The sequence below is a fragment of the Nymphaea colorata genome, chromosome 2 (genome assembly GCF_008831285.2).
Source record: "Nymphaea colorata isolate Beijing-Zhang1983 chromosome 2, ASM883128v2, whole genome shotgun sequence".
Lineage (NCBI taxonomy): Eukaryota > Viridiplantae > Streptophyta > Magnoliopsida > Nymphaeales > Nymphaeaceae > Nymphaea > Nymphaea colorata.
Window position 1 is genome coordinate 9,295,863 of NC_045139.1, and position 13,924 is coordinate 9,309,786.

Sequence of the window (13,924 nt, forward strand, 5' to 3'; positions counted from 1 at the left end):
TAAAGTGATTACATCTCATCTTTCATGATTTCCATCCACTTTTCCTTGTGCACATCATGCATAGCTTCTTCATAGCATTCAGGCTCACCACTGTCAGTCAACAAAATATAGTCATGTGCGGGATATCTAGTTGAGGGACGCTGCTCCCTCATGGATCTTCGCTGCCGATCTACATCTGAGGAAGAACCCTCCAAATTATGATCGTCACCTTCGTCATCGGAATTAGGAATATATGGCATGTCTACTTGTCCTTCTCTACCATGTATCTGCCCAACAGCATCATCTGGCACTGCTCTTGAAGTATTCTACAATGGAATATGGTCCACATCAACTGGCAAATAGCTGCTATGAGAAGAATCCTTTACTGATTTCTGAATATCCTCAATATTCTGATCTTCAGCAAATACAACATCCCTGCTTCTAACAAGTTTCTTCTCAACTGGATCATACAATCTATAACCAAATTTATCATGGCTATAACCCAAAAACACGCACTGCCTGCTTTTTTATTCCAACTTCGATCTCTCATCCTTTGGTATATGCACAAATGCCCTGCATCCAAATACACGTAAGTGCTCATAGGATACATCCTTTCCATACCAAACTCTGTTAGGAACATCACCATCCAAAGAAACATGTGGAGACAAGTTAATCACATAAACAACAGTATGTAAAGCTTCACACCAAAAAGAATTAGATAACTTAGCTTCAGATAGGAGACATCTAACTCTCTCCATGAGTGTCCTGTTCATCCTTTCTGCCATGCCATTCAATGGAGGAGTCTTAGGTGGAGTCTTCTGGTGCCTGATGCCATGAGATCTGCAATACTCATCAAATGGACCAATATACTCTCCTCCATTATCGCTGCGAACACACTTCAGCTTCTTTCCAGACTGCCTTTCAACCAGTACATGAAAGTCCTTGAAAACACCAAAGACTTGGTCTTTCCTCTTCAAAGAATAGACCCAAACTTTCCTGAAAAAATCATCAATAAACGTGACAAAATAAAGTGCACCACCATGTGAACTTACTTTCATAGGACCGCATACATCTGTATCAACCAGCTCAAGTGCTTCTGACTTTTTGGAAGGTGGATGACTCTTGAAAGAAACTCGCGTCTGCTTCCCTACAAAACAATTACTGCATTTGTCAAGTTTATCCTTCATTACATCTTGTAGAAGATTCTTCTTGATCAAGAATTGCAATCCCTTGTCACTCATATGTCCCAGCCTCCTGTGCCACAACTCTATAGATTTCTCATCCTGTGTCACATGTACCATGTCTCTGAAAATCGATGCCTGCATAGTATAAAGATTATTGCTGCATCTCTTGCCTCGAGCAATAATCAAGGAACCTCTAGTAAGCTTCCACTGGCCATCACCAAAAGTGTTGTGATACCCTTCTTCATCGAGCCTTCCTGCAGAGATAAGGTTCAGATGCATGTCAGGTGCATGCCTCACATCTGTCAGCTTCAATAGAGCTCCATTCGCATTCTTCAGAATGACGTCGCCTTTGCCTACAATGTGAGACAAAGAACCATTACCCATTCTCAAAGTACCAAAATCACCAGAAATATATGAAGAGAAAAAATCCTTATGGGAAGTAACATGAAGAGCTGAACCACTATCAACAAGCCAACAAGTATCGTCTCTGGCAACATTAACCATGTTAGTATCACAAACAACAAACATTTCATGTTGTGCAGCAGCTGCAACATGGTCATCTCGGTCATTTCGCTTCTCTTGTTTCTCCCCAATTTTATTCTCTTTCTTCAGCTGGAAGCAGTACTTCTTTATGTGTCATTTCTTTCCACAGTGGTGACATTCCAAATTCTTATATCTTGATTTGGACTTGCTTCTGCTTTTATCTCTGCCCCTATCACTCTTGAATTTACTCCTCCCCCTGTTCTCTGTGAAAAGAACCTCTGTCTGAGAAGAGCAAGCCTGAGATTTTCTTGTCATCTCCTCATTGAGAATACCTGACTTAATAGTCTCTAAAGAAACAACCCCATTAGCTGCAGAGTTAGTAAGCGAGACTCTAAATGTCTCCCACGAATCAGACAAAGTAACAAGCAATAATAATCCCAAAATCTCATCTTCAAATTTAACGCCCATACTGGATAACTGACTAATGACCCCCTGAAAATCATTTAGAAAATCTGACACTGAACTGCCCTCCCTGAATCTTAAATTCATCAATCTTTTCAGAAGAAATAATTTACTACTTTCTGTCTTGGAGGCATAAAGATTTTCTAATTTTGCCCACAAACTACATGCATGATTTTCATCTTGGATATGGTTATAAACATTTTCATCCACAAATTGTCGAATGAAACCACAAACTTGTTCGTGGTCAAGTTCCCATTCTTCATCAGATTTGGAATCGGACTTTTCTTTGGCAAAAACTGGGAGGTGCATAGCCTTCACATATAAGAGATCTTTCATCTTATTTTTTCATAGACTATAATTAGTCTCATTTAGACTAATCATACGGCTAGTACCAAAATCAATTTTGTTATCCACCATGTTGGCTCTGATACTACTTTGTTGGGATAAAATGTGGATAGACACAAATCTACTAAAAAAAATTCAACAACGAAGTATAGCCCAAACCGATCATGCAAGAAGCAACAAAACAACGACCAAGCAATCACAAATGCACGAGAAGTTTTTTGCGTGGAAAACCCCTCAAAACAATGAGGGTAAAAACCACGGGGTACTACGACCCAAACTCAATCCACTATAATCAATGATATAAGTTGTCCCACGAGGGGCTACATAAAGCCAACCCTTAAACAATAATATCTCATCAAAACTATATGAGAAAAACAAGGGAAAATATCACCGATGGAATGCCCAAAACGTGGATTGGGAGGCCTCCTCGTTGGAATCGAATCTTGCTCAATCCAAGAGCTCGCAACCTTCTCTTCCTAGCCTTCCTCTTCTCCTTCTCTCCTCTCTTCTTCTCTTTCTCTCCTCTTGCTGTGCAGCCACCAAGAGAGAGCACGAGAGGCCACACCTTTCTTTTTCCCTAAAACGGAACCCTAGGCAACAAGAGAGAGAGACGTAAGAGGCAATGGGGGCACCATCGGGTGCCCCCCTCTATTTCTCCCGCCCATCACTTAATTGACGGGCCGGGTCGGGTCCTCTCTTGAGGCTGGACCCGACCCAACAGTTTTTTCCTTGAACAAGGAAAGTGGTGGAAAAGAGGGGTAACAGGTTATCCATTATCTAGTTTTTTGTTGCTATAAGTTTGCTGATTAATAATGTAAATGCCATCTTCTAGCTTGAACAATTTTTCATCTCAAACATGAGATCTCATAATCAATTTTTCTTTTTCGAAAGAAACTTATGGACCATGCATTACCAAACTTTTATGGACCATTGCCAAGTTTTTGAAGTATTTATTAGAATAATAGTTTGAGCAATACAAGCTTCGCAAATAAAGAATGTTAATATATGTTTTAATTGATTATTTTAGCCTTAATAAAAGAGCTTTTTTTGAAAAAATAAAATTGGCAAATAAATTTTTTTTAATCTTTTTCTCCACTACACCTCTCTCTTTGTTTCACATTGGCCGGTTTACTCTTTTTGTCTTCGCAATTACAGCAGCAATTACAGCAAAAAGAAAGGTGATCAAATATTCGCCGAAATGAACCCAAAAAAATGGATTTTTGGGATCATTCTAAATTATATTTTAACATTTCTTCACTTATAAAGCAAGTGTTCTTTTGTTGTTGTATAAAGGTTAGGTAATTAGCTGTATTCCAATTGTTAAGCAGTTCCATGTGAATTCCCCAACAATTGAGCCAGAGTTTCATGTAATCGAAAAAAGGTTAGTGTCCCTGATCGTTTGGACCAACTCTGTAATATGTTAGGGATCCATTAAGACCAATCAACAAAGTTGTTATGTGGATATGACCTACCAATTGGTGGAGCCAAGGTAGGGCTCACATGGGCCATGACCGCACCTCAATTTTTTTTTTTAAATTTTGCATGTAAATTTTAAAATATTTCACTTGTTTTATATAAAATTTTTAAGAAATTGATATTTCAACCATACTCAAAATTTAGAAACTTTAATTTGGCCTGCCTCGTGATACCATGTTAAGATGTTTCTAAGAATCAACCCCAAGCTCATATTTCTGTCAGGTGGGTGCTGGCCATCCAAGCCCCAATTAAAGCCATAAATCCAATACCCAAATGAAACTCCACTCATAACTATATGCAAGCTTAACTGGATTATTCCTTGAACCTGGTTTGAGACGAGGTCATTAATTTGAGACAATAATTATATCCTACTGGCATAATATCCACCTTAATTTCTTTTGTATGTATCCGCTTTGAATGCTTACAATTTTCTAGTGAAATTTGAACTTGAATCCAGTTGAGACGCAAAACCTTGTGCCAGGTTTGGCTGAATATTAGTGCAATCAAAAGCAAAACTTGCCTACAGAATCTGATTAAAAGGGTTTGGATTTCAACCATTTGACATGAAACTAAACCATCCATATCTTTTACCTAAATTGAACTTGCACGATCATGAATTATATTAATGTCAAAGATATCTCCACTTGCCTATTGAGATGATCTTAATTGCCTACTTTTACCTAGCCTTCTTCTACCAACCATTTCTTATTTTTAGAGCACTAGAAGGAAGTAGGCTGGACATCCGGCTTGACCAGCTTGAGTTTAGGCCTACCTTTCATATATATATATATATATATATATATTAGGCTGGACATCCCGCTTACCTTTCATATATATATATATATGGGCTCCATCACTGGGCCGTTGCAACCTGAAGTTGTTGAAATTGGCAATGGAAACCAACCAGAGATACATCTTGAACGTCAAAAGGAAGGGAACATACCAAGGTGAAGCGATAATGAAGCAATGTTGTAATTAGCAGAAGGGCTTTAGCTATATAGGGAATCCAATTCTGGTTCAGGACAGTTGGAGCAAGGGCGATCCTATGGGGCACCTATCCTGCTTTAGTTTGTGGAAAAAACCAGATTTCGATGTAAAGTTGTTTCAAGAAGTTATTTGAACCCTTTTCAAGATTTGATAACAGTGAGCTACTAAATAAACTTTCTGATGTATGTAACCTCCTAGCCAGAAAAAATATATTCATTGTTAAATGTAAACACGTATGCATATATAGCGAAGAGTTTTGGATTTGTCCATTTGCGAGAAAGGTGTAAAAGTCTTTATCAGAAACAACGGCTACAGTGGTGGTAGATGCAAAAGAATTTTTCAACAAAGTGGAGTGGAAGTAAATGACTTTGCCATCAAGTTGTGCACGCAAAAGTAAAAAATCAACAAATAACAAGTGTTTCATTAGTTGATAGTGTTATATCATACATATGTTACTATCCGATATCTCTTTTGTTATCTCATACACATTATCTCATACTTTTGTTTATTGTTATCTCATGCATCAGTCATTATCCCATACATCTTTTGTGATCTTATACACATTATCATATACCTCTGTTTAATGTTATCTCATACATCTGTCATATAGTCTGATACATTGTTTGTTCTCATACACATTCTCTATTGCTCAGTCAATATCTCATACCACTTTGTGTCATTATCTTAGACGCTACGAGTATGAGATATTGACAGATGCTACAAGAGTTCATTAAAGTAAATACACATTAATAGTAGCATCTACATACAACACACACTTGTTATATACATGGAGCAGTGGCCTCAGATGGCCCAGATGCAATGAACCCAAATGGGTACTTCGTCTTAAAACTAAACACACTTGCATTGTCCCAATGCCGTAAATGCAAAGGGAAAATAGTGAACGTAAATGATTTGTCTTAACTTTGAACACCACAAGGAAATGACAAACATCTAAAACTCAAATAAGTTTATTCAAAAGTATCAAATGCATGTAAAACAAGATCCAAGTATCGAACACCATCCTAAAGCTGCATCACTAGTGCAAGACAAATTAACAATAATTCACTTTATGAATCAGAATATCCTAAAATCTCCATGCCAAGTCGTAAAAGACAAATGCTTTAGACACACTACGGTTCCAATCGAAGTGGGCCGTGGACCATCAAAGCCAAGTCCAATTGGCAGATTGGACAGGAGCTTGAGCTATTGTCAAACCATTGGCAGATACATTCTCTGTGGTATGCATGGTGACATGTAGTGACGGCGATCTCCCAACTTGAACTGAAACGACGTTGGCATAGAGAACAGATCTCGGACTCGCGTCGGAGAAGCCGTCTGTAGCCATGTTCACCAATGGGTCCGCCATGCTCTCCGCCAAATCTCGCCATTGAGCAATCTATATAGATGGCCAACGAGATAGTGCCAAACGAAGGGTGGCTGCGGTTGGTCGTCTCGACCAATTCTATAATGGTGCTAGCAACTTTCGGGCATGCCTTCTCTGCTGACGAGGGATCCATGTGCATGTTTTCTTGGAGGGCCTGGTGGACCTCTCGGTTGACGTATTCCCTGTGACCTTCCTGTGAGGGATCCATCAACATGGGATCCATGGAGATGGTATTCTGCTCATAGCAACATTGACGCATTAAAGTTTGGCCTCGGTATGGACCCTCCCCCAAGATATTCAGTGTATCTCTTAGGGAGAGGTGAATCTCAACTTGCGGCCTTTGTGGTTGGACTTCTCTGAGGGGCAACACCTGAGAGACGAAGGCGCTCTTGATGTTGACGATACGTGGCCGCATCTCTCAATCTTTCTCCCCTTAGTGCTGTAGAAGCAAGAAAGGTTGGTACAAAAAGACAATGGTTTTTCTTTTTCTCTTTTATGCATGAAGACATTGGACTCCCTCGGGCCAATATATAGTTTTAGGCACCAGGATTATTAAGTAGGCAATCAAGGTCTCACTAGGTAAGTAAGGATATCCTTGACATTTTTACTGATCTTGCAAGTTGGCAAGTTCAATTTAGATAAAAAAAATTAAGGGGGCATGGGTGGTTTAGATTCAGGTCAATTTTTTTTTTTAAATTCAAATCCATGGAATCAAATTCCATAGGCAAAAATTTTGCATTTGACAATACTGATCACGTGACCCCTTTGCTTTGAAAAGTTTAGACTTGTATTTCAAATTGTGATGAATCTTGAGAGATTTATTAAGTAGGTTATTAAGTGATTGGTTGTCTTAGTTCCTAGCATTTGTTTAAAGTTAAAATTAAAGCTAATAAATATGGATACAAAAAGAAGGTGGATATTATGGTAAGATCTAATTCTCACCTAAAATGGACTATTCTAAGACCAAGTTCTTAAGCTAAGTTAAACCACGTAAAGTCGTTCTTGATGATTGTTGGATTGGATCCATGCAATTCAGATCCATTTACACCCAGAAAAGGTCGGCAGGACATCTTGCTAGTCTTACAGAAAAAAAAAAAATCTCAGCTTTGGTTGCACGCTCACCTGAGTTTTGCTGCACCATATTCCAAATATTTTGAAGCATTGGATTTCATAGGAGCATGTTCTATAATGAGGACGCTGTCAATGTCCAACCTTCAAATGATTTGAAGCACTATAGGAGGCATATCTGTTTTCCATTCACATTGATCAACCGGTGGAATATCGTATGGGCGTTGGATTTTAGGCTTTTATGTGGGTTTCAGACAGTTCTCTCTTTTTAGCAGCAAATTTGAGATTAGAATTGATACTAATTAGAACCATCTTAACAAGGGTATCCTGTTCAAGATCTTTTCGGGTCAGATCCATATCGCAGTTTAATTAGTTTTAGTTGATTCTTGGCCAGGACAGGCTGAGCAAGGGGGCCCAAGGGGCTCCTATCCTGCTTTAGATTAAAAAAAAAGAAATCCAGAATTTGTATGTAATTGTTTTTCCCAAGAATCATTTAAACCACTTTCAAGATTTGGAGCCGATCAACTACGCTACATGGAGCAAACAAACACATTAACCGGTGTTAAGCCTTTTCACCAAAAGAGCATTTTATCTTTTTCTTGTGGGGTCATTTTTTCATATTCCGTTTCAGCCCAAACGAATAACTTGACAGGGGACAACTATATAACCTGTTATGAACTTTTGACAATCAGCCCAAATTACAAAACTGTGGGTATATATGTACATCCCCAAATTATATGCAGATTATTGATGAAAAAAGAACTTTGGTATTTAATTAAAAATGTTAACTATCGGATGACATGAGTTTAACTGTTCTTCTAAAGGTACTAACGGCCTGATATACTAACTTGATGCCGATTTGAAATTGAAACTTCCATAGGTATATATGCAACTTGCTCTTCAATTGCATATCCAATATGTGTAAATTTAATGCCCATACTTAAAGTGACCCAAATGATTAGTCTTGAGTATGAACACCACAAGGATATTATTGATATTGACATCTAAGTTAGAACCATTCAAAGAATTTAATATGCGACAAATTTGGACTATCTTGCGACGGAGAGTGATCGAATCAACAATAACAAAGCGAAAAATGCAAGAATATAAATTGTAACCAAAATGGGATCAATTTTCCAAATCTTGCAAATGATTACCCTCGTGAAGCATTTCGAACAATTATAAAACATATAGATAGATGAATAATCACAAGAATGTGTAAGAATATTTTTTTTTTTCTGGGGCAGAATTTGTTTCCAAATTTTTAACGAGGCCGAATGACCTTTTTCAAACATTTTATGAGGCCAACCTAAAATTTAAAAAATTATAGCATGCGTGTATTTATTTTCTTAAAACCTTGGGGAGGTCATGGTTCTTGCCGGCCTTTCCTTAGGGGGAGTGGAATCTGAAGTGGACCTATGATACCACCCATTAACTAAAGTATCACAGCGGTGGTAGATGCAAGAGAATTTTTTGAATAAAGTAGAGTGGAGGTAAATGACTTTGCCATCAAGTTGTGCACGCAAAGTTAATAAATCCACAAATAACAAGTGATTCATTAGTGGAGATCACATACGTAATAATTTTTTATACGGTTTTCTTTCGAACCAAATTTCTTTCAATGGGTTAAAAATATGGATTTTGATGGAAGAGTCCATATGGGACCGAAGAAGAAGCTGATGGATATAAACATTCGTAGAATTAAACAATGGAATCACAAAGTTGGTTAAATTTTCATGTTCCGTTTTAATAATAACAAAAAATGTCCATGATTAATACAAAAAGCAACTTTTTGTAGGGACAAAAAGAAAGCAGTAAAAAGAAGATTTTTGGATTCGACAAAGGTAAAACTTGTCAGTTCGTGTATGCATATTGTTATGACTAATATGCTCATCTAGGCAGCAAAAAAGTGTCTTCGTTTTTTTTAATCCAGTTGGTAGCATTATCTCGTACATGTCATTATCCAATATCTCTTTTGTTATCTCATACTTTTGTTTAGCGTTATATCTCTTTTGTTATCTCATACTTTTGTTTAGAGTTATCTCATACACATACTATTATCTGATACTTCTTTAGTTATCTCATGCACATTGTTTCACATCTCTCTTTAGTGTTATCTCATGCATCTATCATAATCTCATACCTCTTTTTCTTATCTCTATCTCATACCCAGTCATTATCTAATACCCTCTTTGGTATTATCTCAAACGCTATGAGTATGAGATAATGACATCATGAGTGTGCATTACAATAAGTATTCATATTGGTAGTAGGGTCCACATACAATACACTCTTATTATATACACAGAGCAGGTACAGAGTCTCAGATGAGCCAAATGGCTACTTAGTCTTAAAACTAGACACTTGCATCATCCGATGGTCGTAAATGCCCATAGAAACTAGTGAACGTAAATGATTAGTCTTAACTTTGAACACCACAAGCAAATGACAAACATCTAAAACCCAAATAAGTTTATTCAAAAGTAACAAATGCATGTGAAACAAGATCCAAGTATCCAACACCATCCTAAAGCTGCATCACTAGTGGAAGACGAACTACAATAATTCACTTCATGAATCGGAATAGCCTAAAAATCTCCAAGCCAAGTCGTAAAACACAAATGCTTTACGCTCACTGTGGATCCAATTGAAGTGGGCCGTGGATCATCAAAGCCAAGTCGTATTGGCATATTGGACAGGAGCATGATCTACTGTCAAGCCATTGGCCGATACATGCTCTGTGGTATGCATGGTGACATGGAGTGACGGCGATCTCCCAACGTGAACTGAAACGACGTTGGCATAGAGAACAGATCTCGGACTAGCGTCGAAGAAGCCGGGTGTAGCCATGTTCACCAACGGGTCCGTCATGCCCTCCGCCATATCTCCCCATTGAGCAATCTATATAGATGGCCAACGAGATAGTGCCAAAAGAAGGGTGGCTACGCTTGGACGTCTCGACCAACTCTGTAATGGCCCTAGCAACTTTTGGGCATGCCGTCTCTGCTGACAAGGGATCCATGTGCATGTTTTCTTGGAGGGCCTGGTGGACCTCTCGGGTGACGTATTTCCTGTGACCTTCCTGTGAGGGATCCATGTGTAAGATCATTTGGTGAGCCAACATATGTCTATGAGGAATTTCAGACATTATGGCTGTCTTAATGTAAATATCCGCTTAAGTGATTGCATTTCGGGATATTACGTCATTTTAGATGGTATGGGGTAATTTTGAAATGTATAGATACCGGTACAGAATTACGGACTCTTTGATGGGTGAAATCCGTAATTATCCTTATTATAAAATGGTAGTGGTCCCTGGGGTCGTGCAATGGTTGCCTGAAACATTGGTTTCTAGGGTTTTCCTCTTCCCCATCTGAGAGAGACCTCAAGCGCGCCGCACGTACCCTGGAAGACCCTGCTGCGATCTTCCCGTGCACCAGATCAGATGGATTCAGGTACGCTTCCGCTTCAGTTTAAGGTTTCGTTTATTTCAATGATTTAGCAAGAGCATGATCCTGTTTAGGGTATATATTTTTGGTTTTGTATATGCGTTATGGGGAGAAATCCCAACATTTAGTATCAGAGCCTATGTTCTTTGTTAAATCGTTGAATTTTTGGTTGAATTTTGTGCGTTGTTCCTTTCCAATCTTCTTCTTTCTTTATTGGTTTGCATCAAAAATTTCTGAAAAAAGGGGCGACGGACTCCATCGCGTGGGCGATGGAAGCCGTCTGGCTTCCGTTGGCATCCGGAGAAAGAAACAGAGGGAGGGGCGACAGCCGGCGAGGTCACTGTCGCCGGAGGGGACGGTGTGACCCACCGGCTGTCGAGCCTCCGGCGTGGGCGACGGAAGCCGTCGGGCTTCCGTCGCAGCCACGAAAGAGGAAGAAGAACGAAAGGGACGGGTGGGAAGGCGACGACAGGGAGGGGCGGTAGGTTTCAGGCCATCCAGGTGGGCGTCGGCCGGCCGTTGGGCGACGGATGACCTCCCTTGCCCTGGCGCGACCCGCCGGCAGCCACCCACGTCGTTGGGTGGCCTGCCGGTGGTTTTCCCACTATTTTTTTTTTTTTGCAGCCGCCCGAAAATCTGAAAGGGCAGGATAAACAAGAGGGGAAACCGGCTAGAATCGGCCGGTTTCCGGCGGGCGTCGGCCGGCCACGGTGGCGGGCGTCGACCGGCCACCGTGGCGGCCGACGTCCGGCGACGCTGGCGGCACCCACCGGCGGCCACCCACGGTGTTGGGTGGCCCGCCGGTGGAGATTCACCGCCCGCCTGCCGTTCGGCAGGCGAGCGGTGGAGACGATGCCTGCGACCGCTCGCGCGGTCGAGCGGGCGGGTCAGACCGGGTCGGGTCTTGATAGACCCGATCCGGATCCATCAGCTTTAAAACAAAAAAAAAAAATTTGCCGCCCGCCCGCGCCTTTGTGTTTAAAGTTTTTTGGACCGGGTCGGGTCCTGTCGGCCCCGACCCGTATCCATACGGCCTGGTTTTAAAACTCGAACCGGTTCATTCGGTTTCAGACCGGTTCAATCTGATTCAGAACTGATTCGGTCCGATTCAGACCGTTTCGGACCTTTTGGGGACCGATTCAGATCTTTTCTGGACCGGTTCAGTTGTTTTTGAGACCGGTTCGGACCTTTTAAACCCGATTCGGACCATTTTGGGACCGGTTCATTCAGTTTTAAAACCGATTCGGATCCTTTTCAGAACGGTTCAGTTGTTTTCAGACCGGTTCAGTTGATTTTCAGACCGATTCAGGGCATTTCAGACCGGTTTATTCAGTTTTAGAACCGATTTAAGTCATTTTCAAACTGATTCAGTAGTTCTTGACCCACTTAAGCACAATTATGGTACCCGTTTATAAAATTTGGACTCTTTTGGGCCCATATCATTGAATCATGGTTTTGAATTCAATATAAGACAATTTTGTATGTGTCACATCATTGAATCATCTGGTTTTGGATTTAATGTTGGGCAAAATTGTTTGTAAATTTTAATTCATGTATCATGTTTTGCATGTTTTTAAATTTGTGGGTGTACTTTAGATGAATATTTGGATTATGAATTTATTCTTTGGCCATGTCTATTGTTTGAAATGAGTACGTTTGTACTTTATGTCGCCAAAGTGACCTCTGTTGTACGAATTTGCTTGTTTTGAACATTAGATGATAGTATACTTGATCCATGCGGGCAATAATCAACCCAAAGAAGGATTGTTGTTTGGTCAGGTTTAAGTATACAGGGCAATGAATATGTGATAATTTTTCAGGTTTCCATGTGAATAGCGAGTCAATCCAAAGATAGGCTCGTTGTTTGACAGTGTTAATTATCTATATTCATTGTTGACCAAGAATACAACTTGCAGTTAGTATTTCAATCCAAAGATTGGATATTAACGTTGCACCGGTACCTTGTGATGGGATTTAGGCCATTGTATTTAAATTCATTTATATTTGTTATTTCATTTTTGTACATGTTTTGATTGTGAGCATGTTTGGTATTTTTTGTTCTTTGTACAGTGAGTTCTGCTTCCATGATATCTGCAAATTTGAGTACTGTTCCTGAATTAAATGGTTCGAATTTTAAGGACTGGAAAGAAACTGTTATGATTGTTCTGGGTTGTATGGATCTAGACCTTGCATTTAGGGAGTTGTGCCCACCTCATCCAACAGATCAAAGTTTCCATGAGGATAAGCGGTACTTTGAACGTTGGGAACGCTCAAACCGCATGTGTCTAATGATCATGAAGAGATCAATCCCAGAAAATTTTCGGGGCTCTATTACTGAAAAGGCTAGTGCTAAGGCGTTCCTTGAAGAGATTGAAAAACGTTTTGCTAAAAATGAAAAGGCTGAAACAAGCACTCTTTTGAGTAAACTTGTGACGCTGAAGTATAAAAGTAAGGAGAACATACGGGAGCACATTATGGAAATGTCTCATCTTGCTTCAAAATTACAGGCACTAGGTCTGAGGTTACCTGAAGACTTTATAGTGCATATGGTTCTTCTTTCTCTTCCACCACAGTTTGGACAGTTTAAAGTTAGTTATAATTGTCAGAAGGAGAAATGGACTCTTAATGAGCTCATTTCGTACTGTGTGGAAGAAGAGGAGAGATTGAAGCATGACAGGATAGAAAGTGCTCACTTGGCTACTACGCCTAAAAGTAAGAAAAGAAAGACTATTAAGGAAGTTGCAGTTGATCACGCATCCATCAAGAAACAAAAGAAGCATAAGGAAGACAAATCAAGCTGCTTCTTTTGCAAGGATGAAGGTCATATGAAGAAGGATTGTATTAAGTATCACGCATGGCGTGAAAAGAAAGGTACGATTCTTACTTTGGTTTGTTCTGAGGTTAATTTAATTTCAGTACCAAGGCACTTGTGGGTAGATTCGGTTGCTACTACTCACATAAGTGTTTCCGTGCAGGGCTGCCTAAATTGTCGGACGCCAATTGATGCTGAAAGATTCATCTATGAGGGCGATGACATGAAGGCGAAGATTGAAGCCATAGCAGATTTTTTGAGTTATTGTTAAAGACTGGTTGCTATTTGAATTTGA

At 39.8% G+C, this 13,924-nt stretch overlaps 1 protein-coding gene across 1 annotated transcript; it reads right to left on the reverse strand.

Moving 5' to 3' along the window:
* Positions 1-6,046: 6,046 nt before the first annotated feature.
* LOC116247410 (uncharacterized) lies at positions 6,047-6,715 on the reverse strand. Its single transcript, XM_031619594.1, has one exon. The coding sequence runs from the start codon at positions 6,713-6,715 to the stop codon at positions 6,047-6,049; it is 669 nt and encodes a 222-aa protein (XP_031475454.1).
* Between the last annotated feature and the right edge of the window lie 7,209 nt (positions 6,716-13,924).

Bases quoted from the DNA above. Each gene is read 5' to 3' on its own strand.
- LOC116247410 (XM_031619594.1), bottom strand. From the start codon at position 6,715: ATGCGGCCACGTATCGTCAACATCAAGAGCGCCTTCGTCTCTCAGGTG.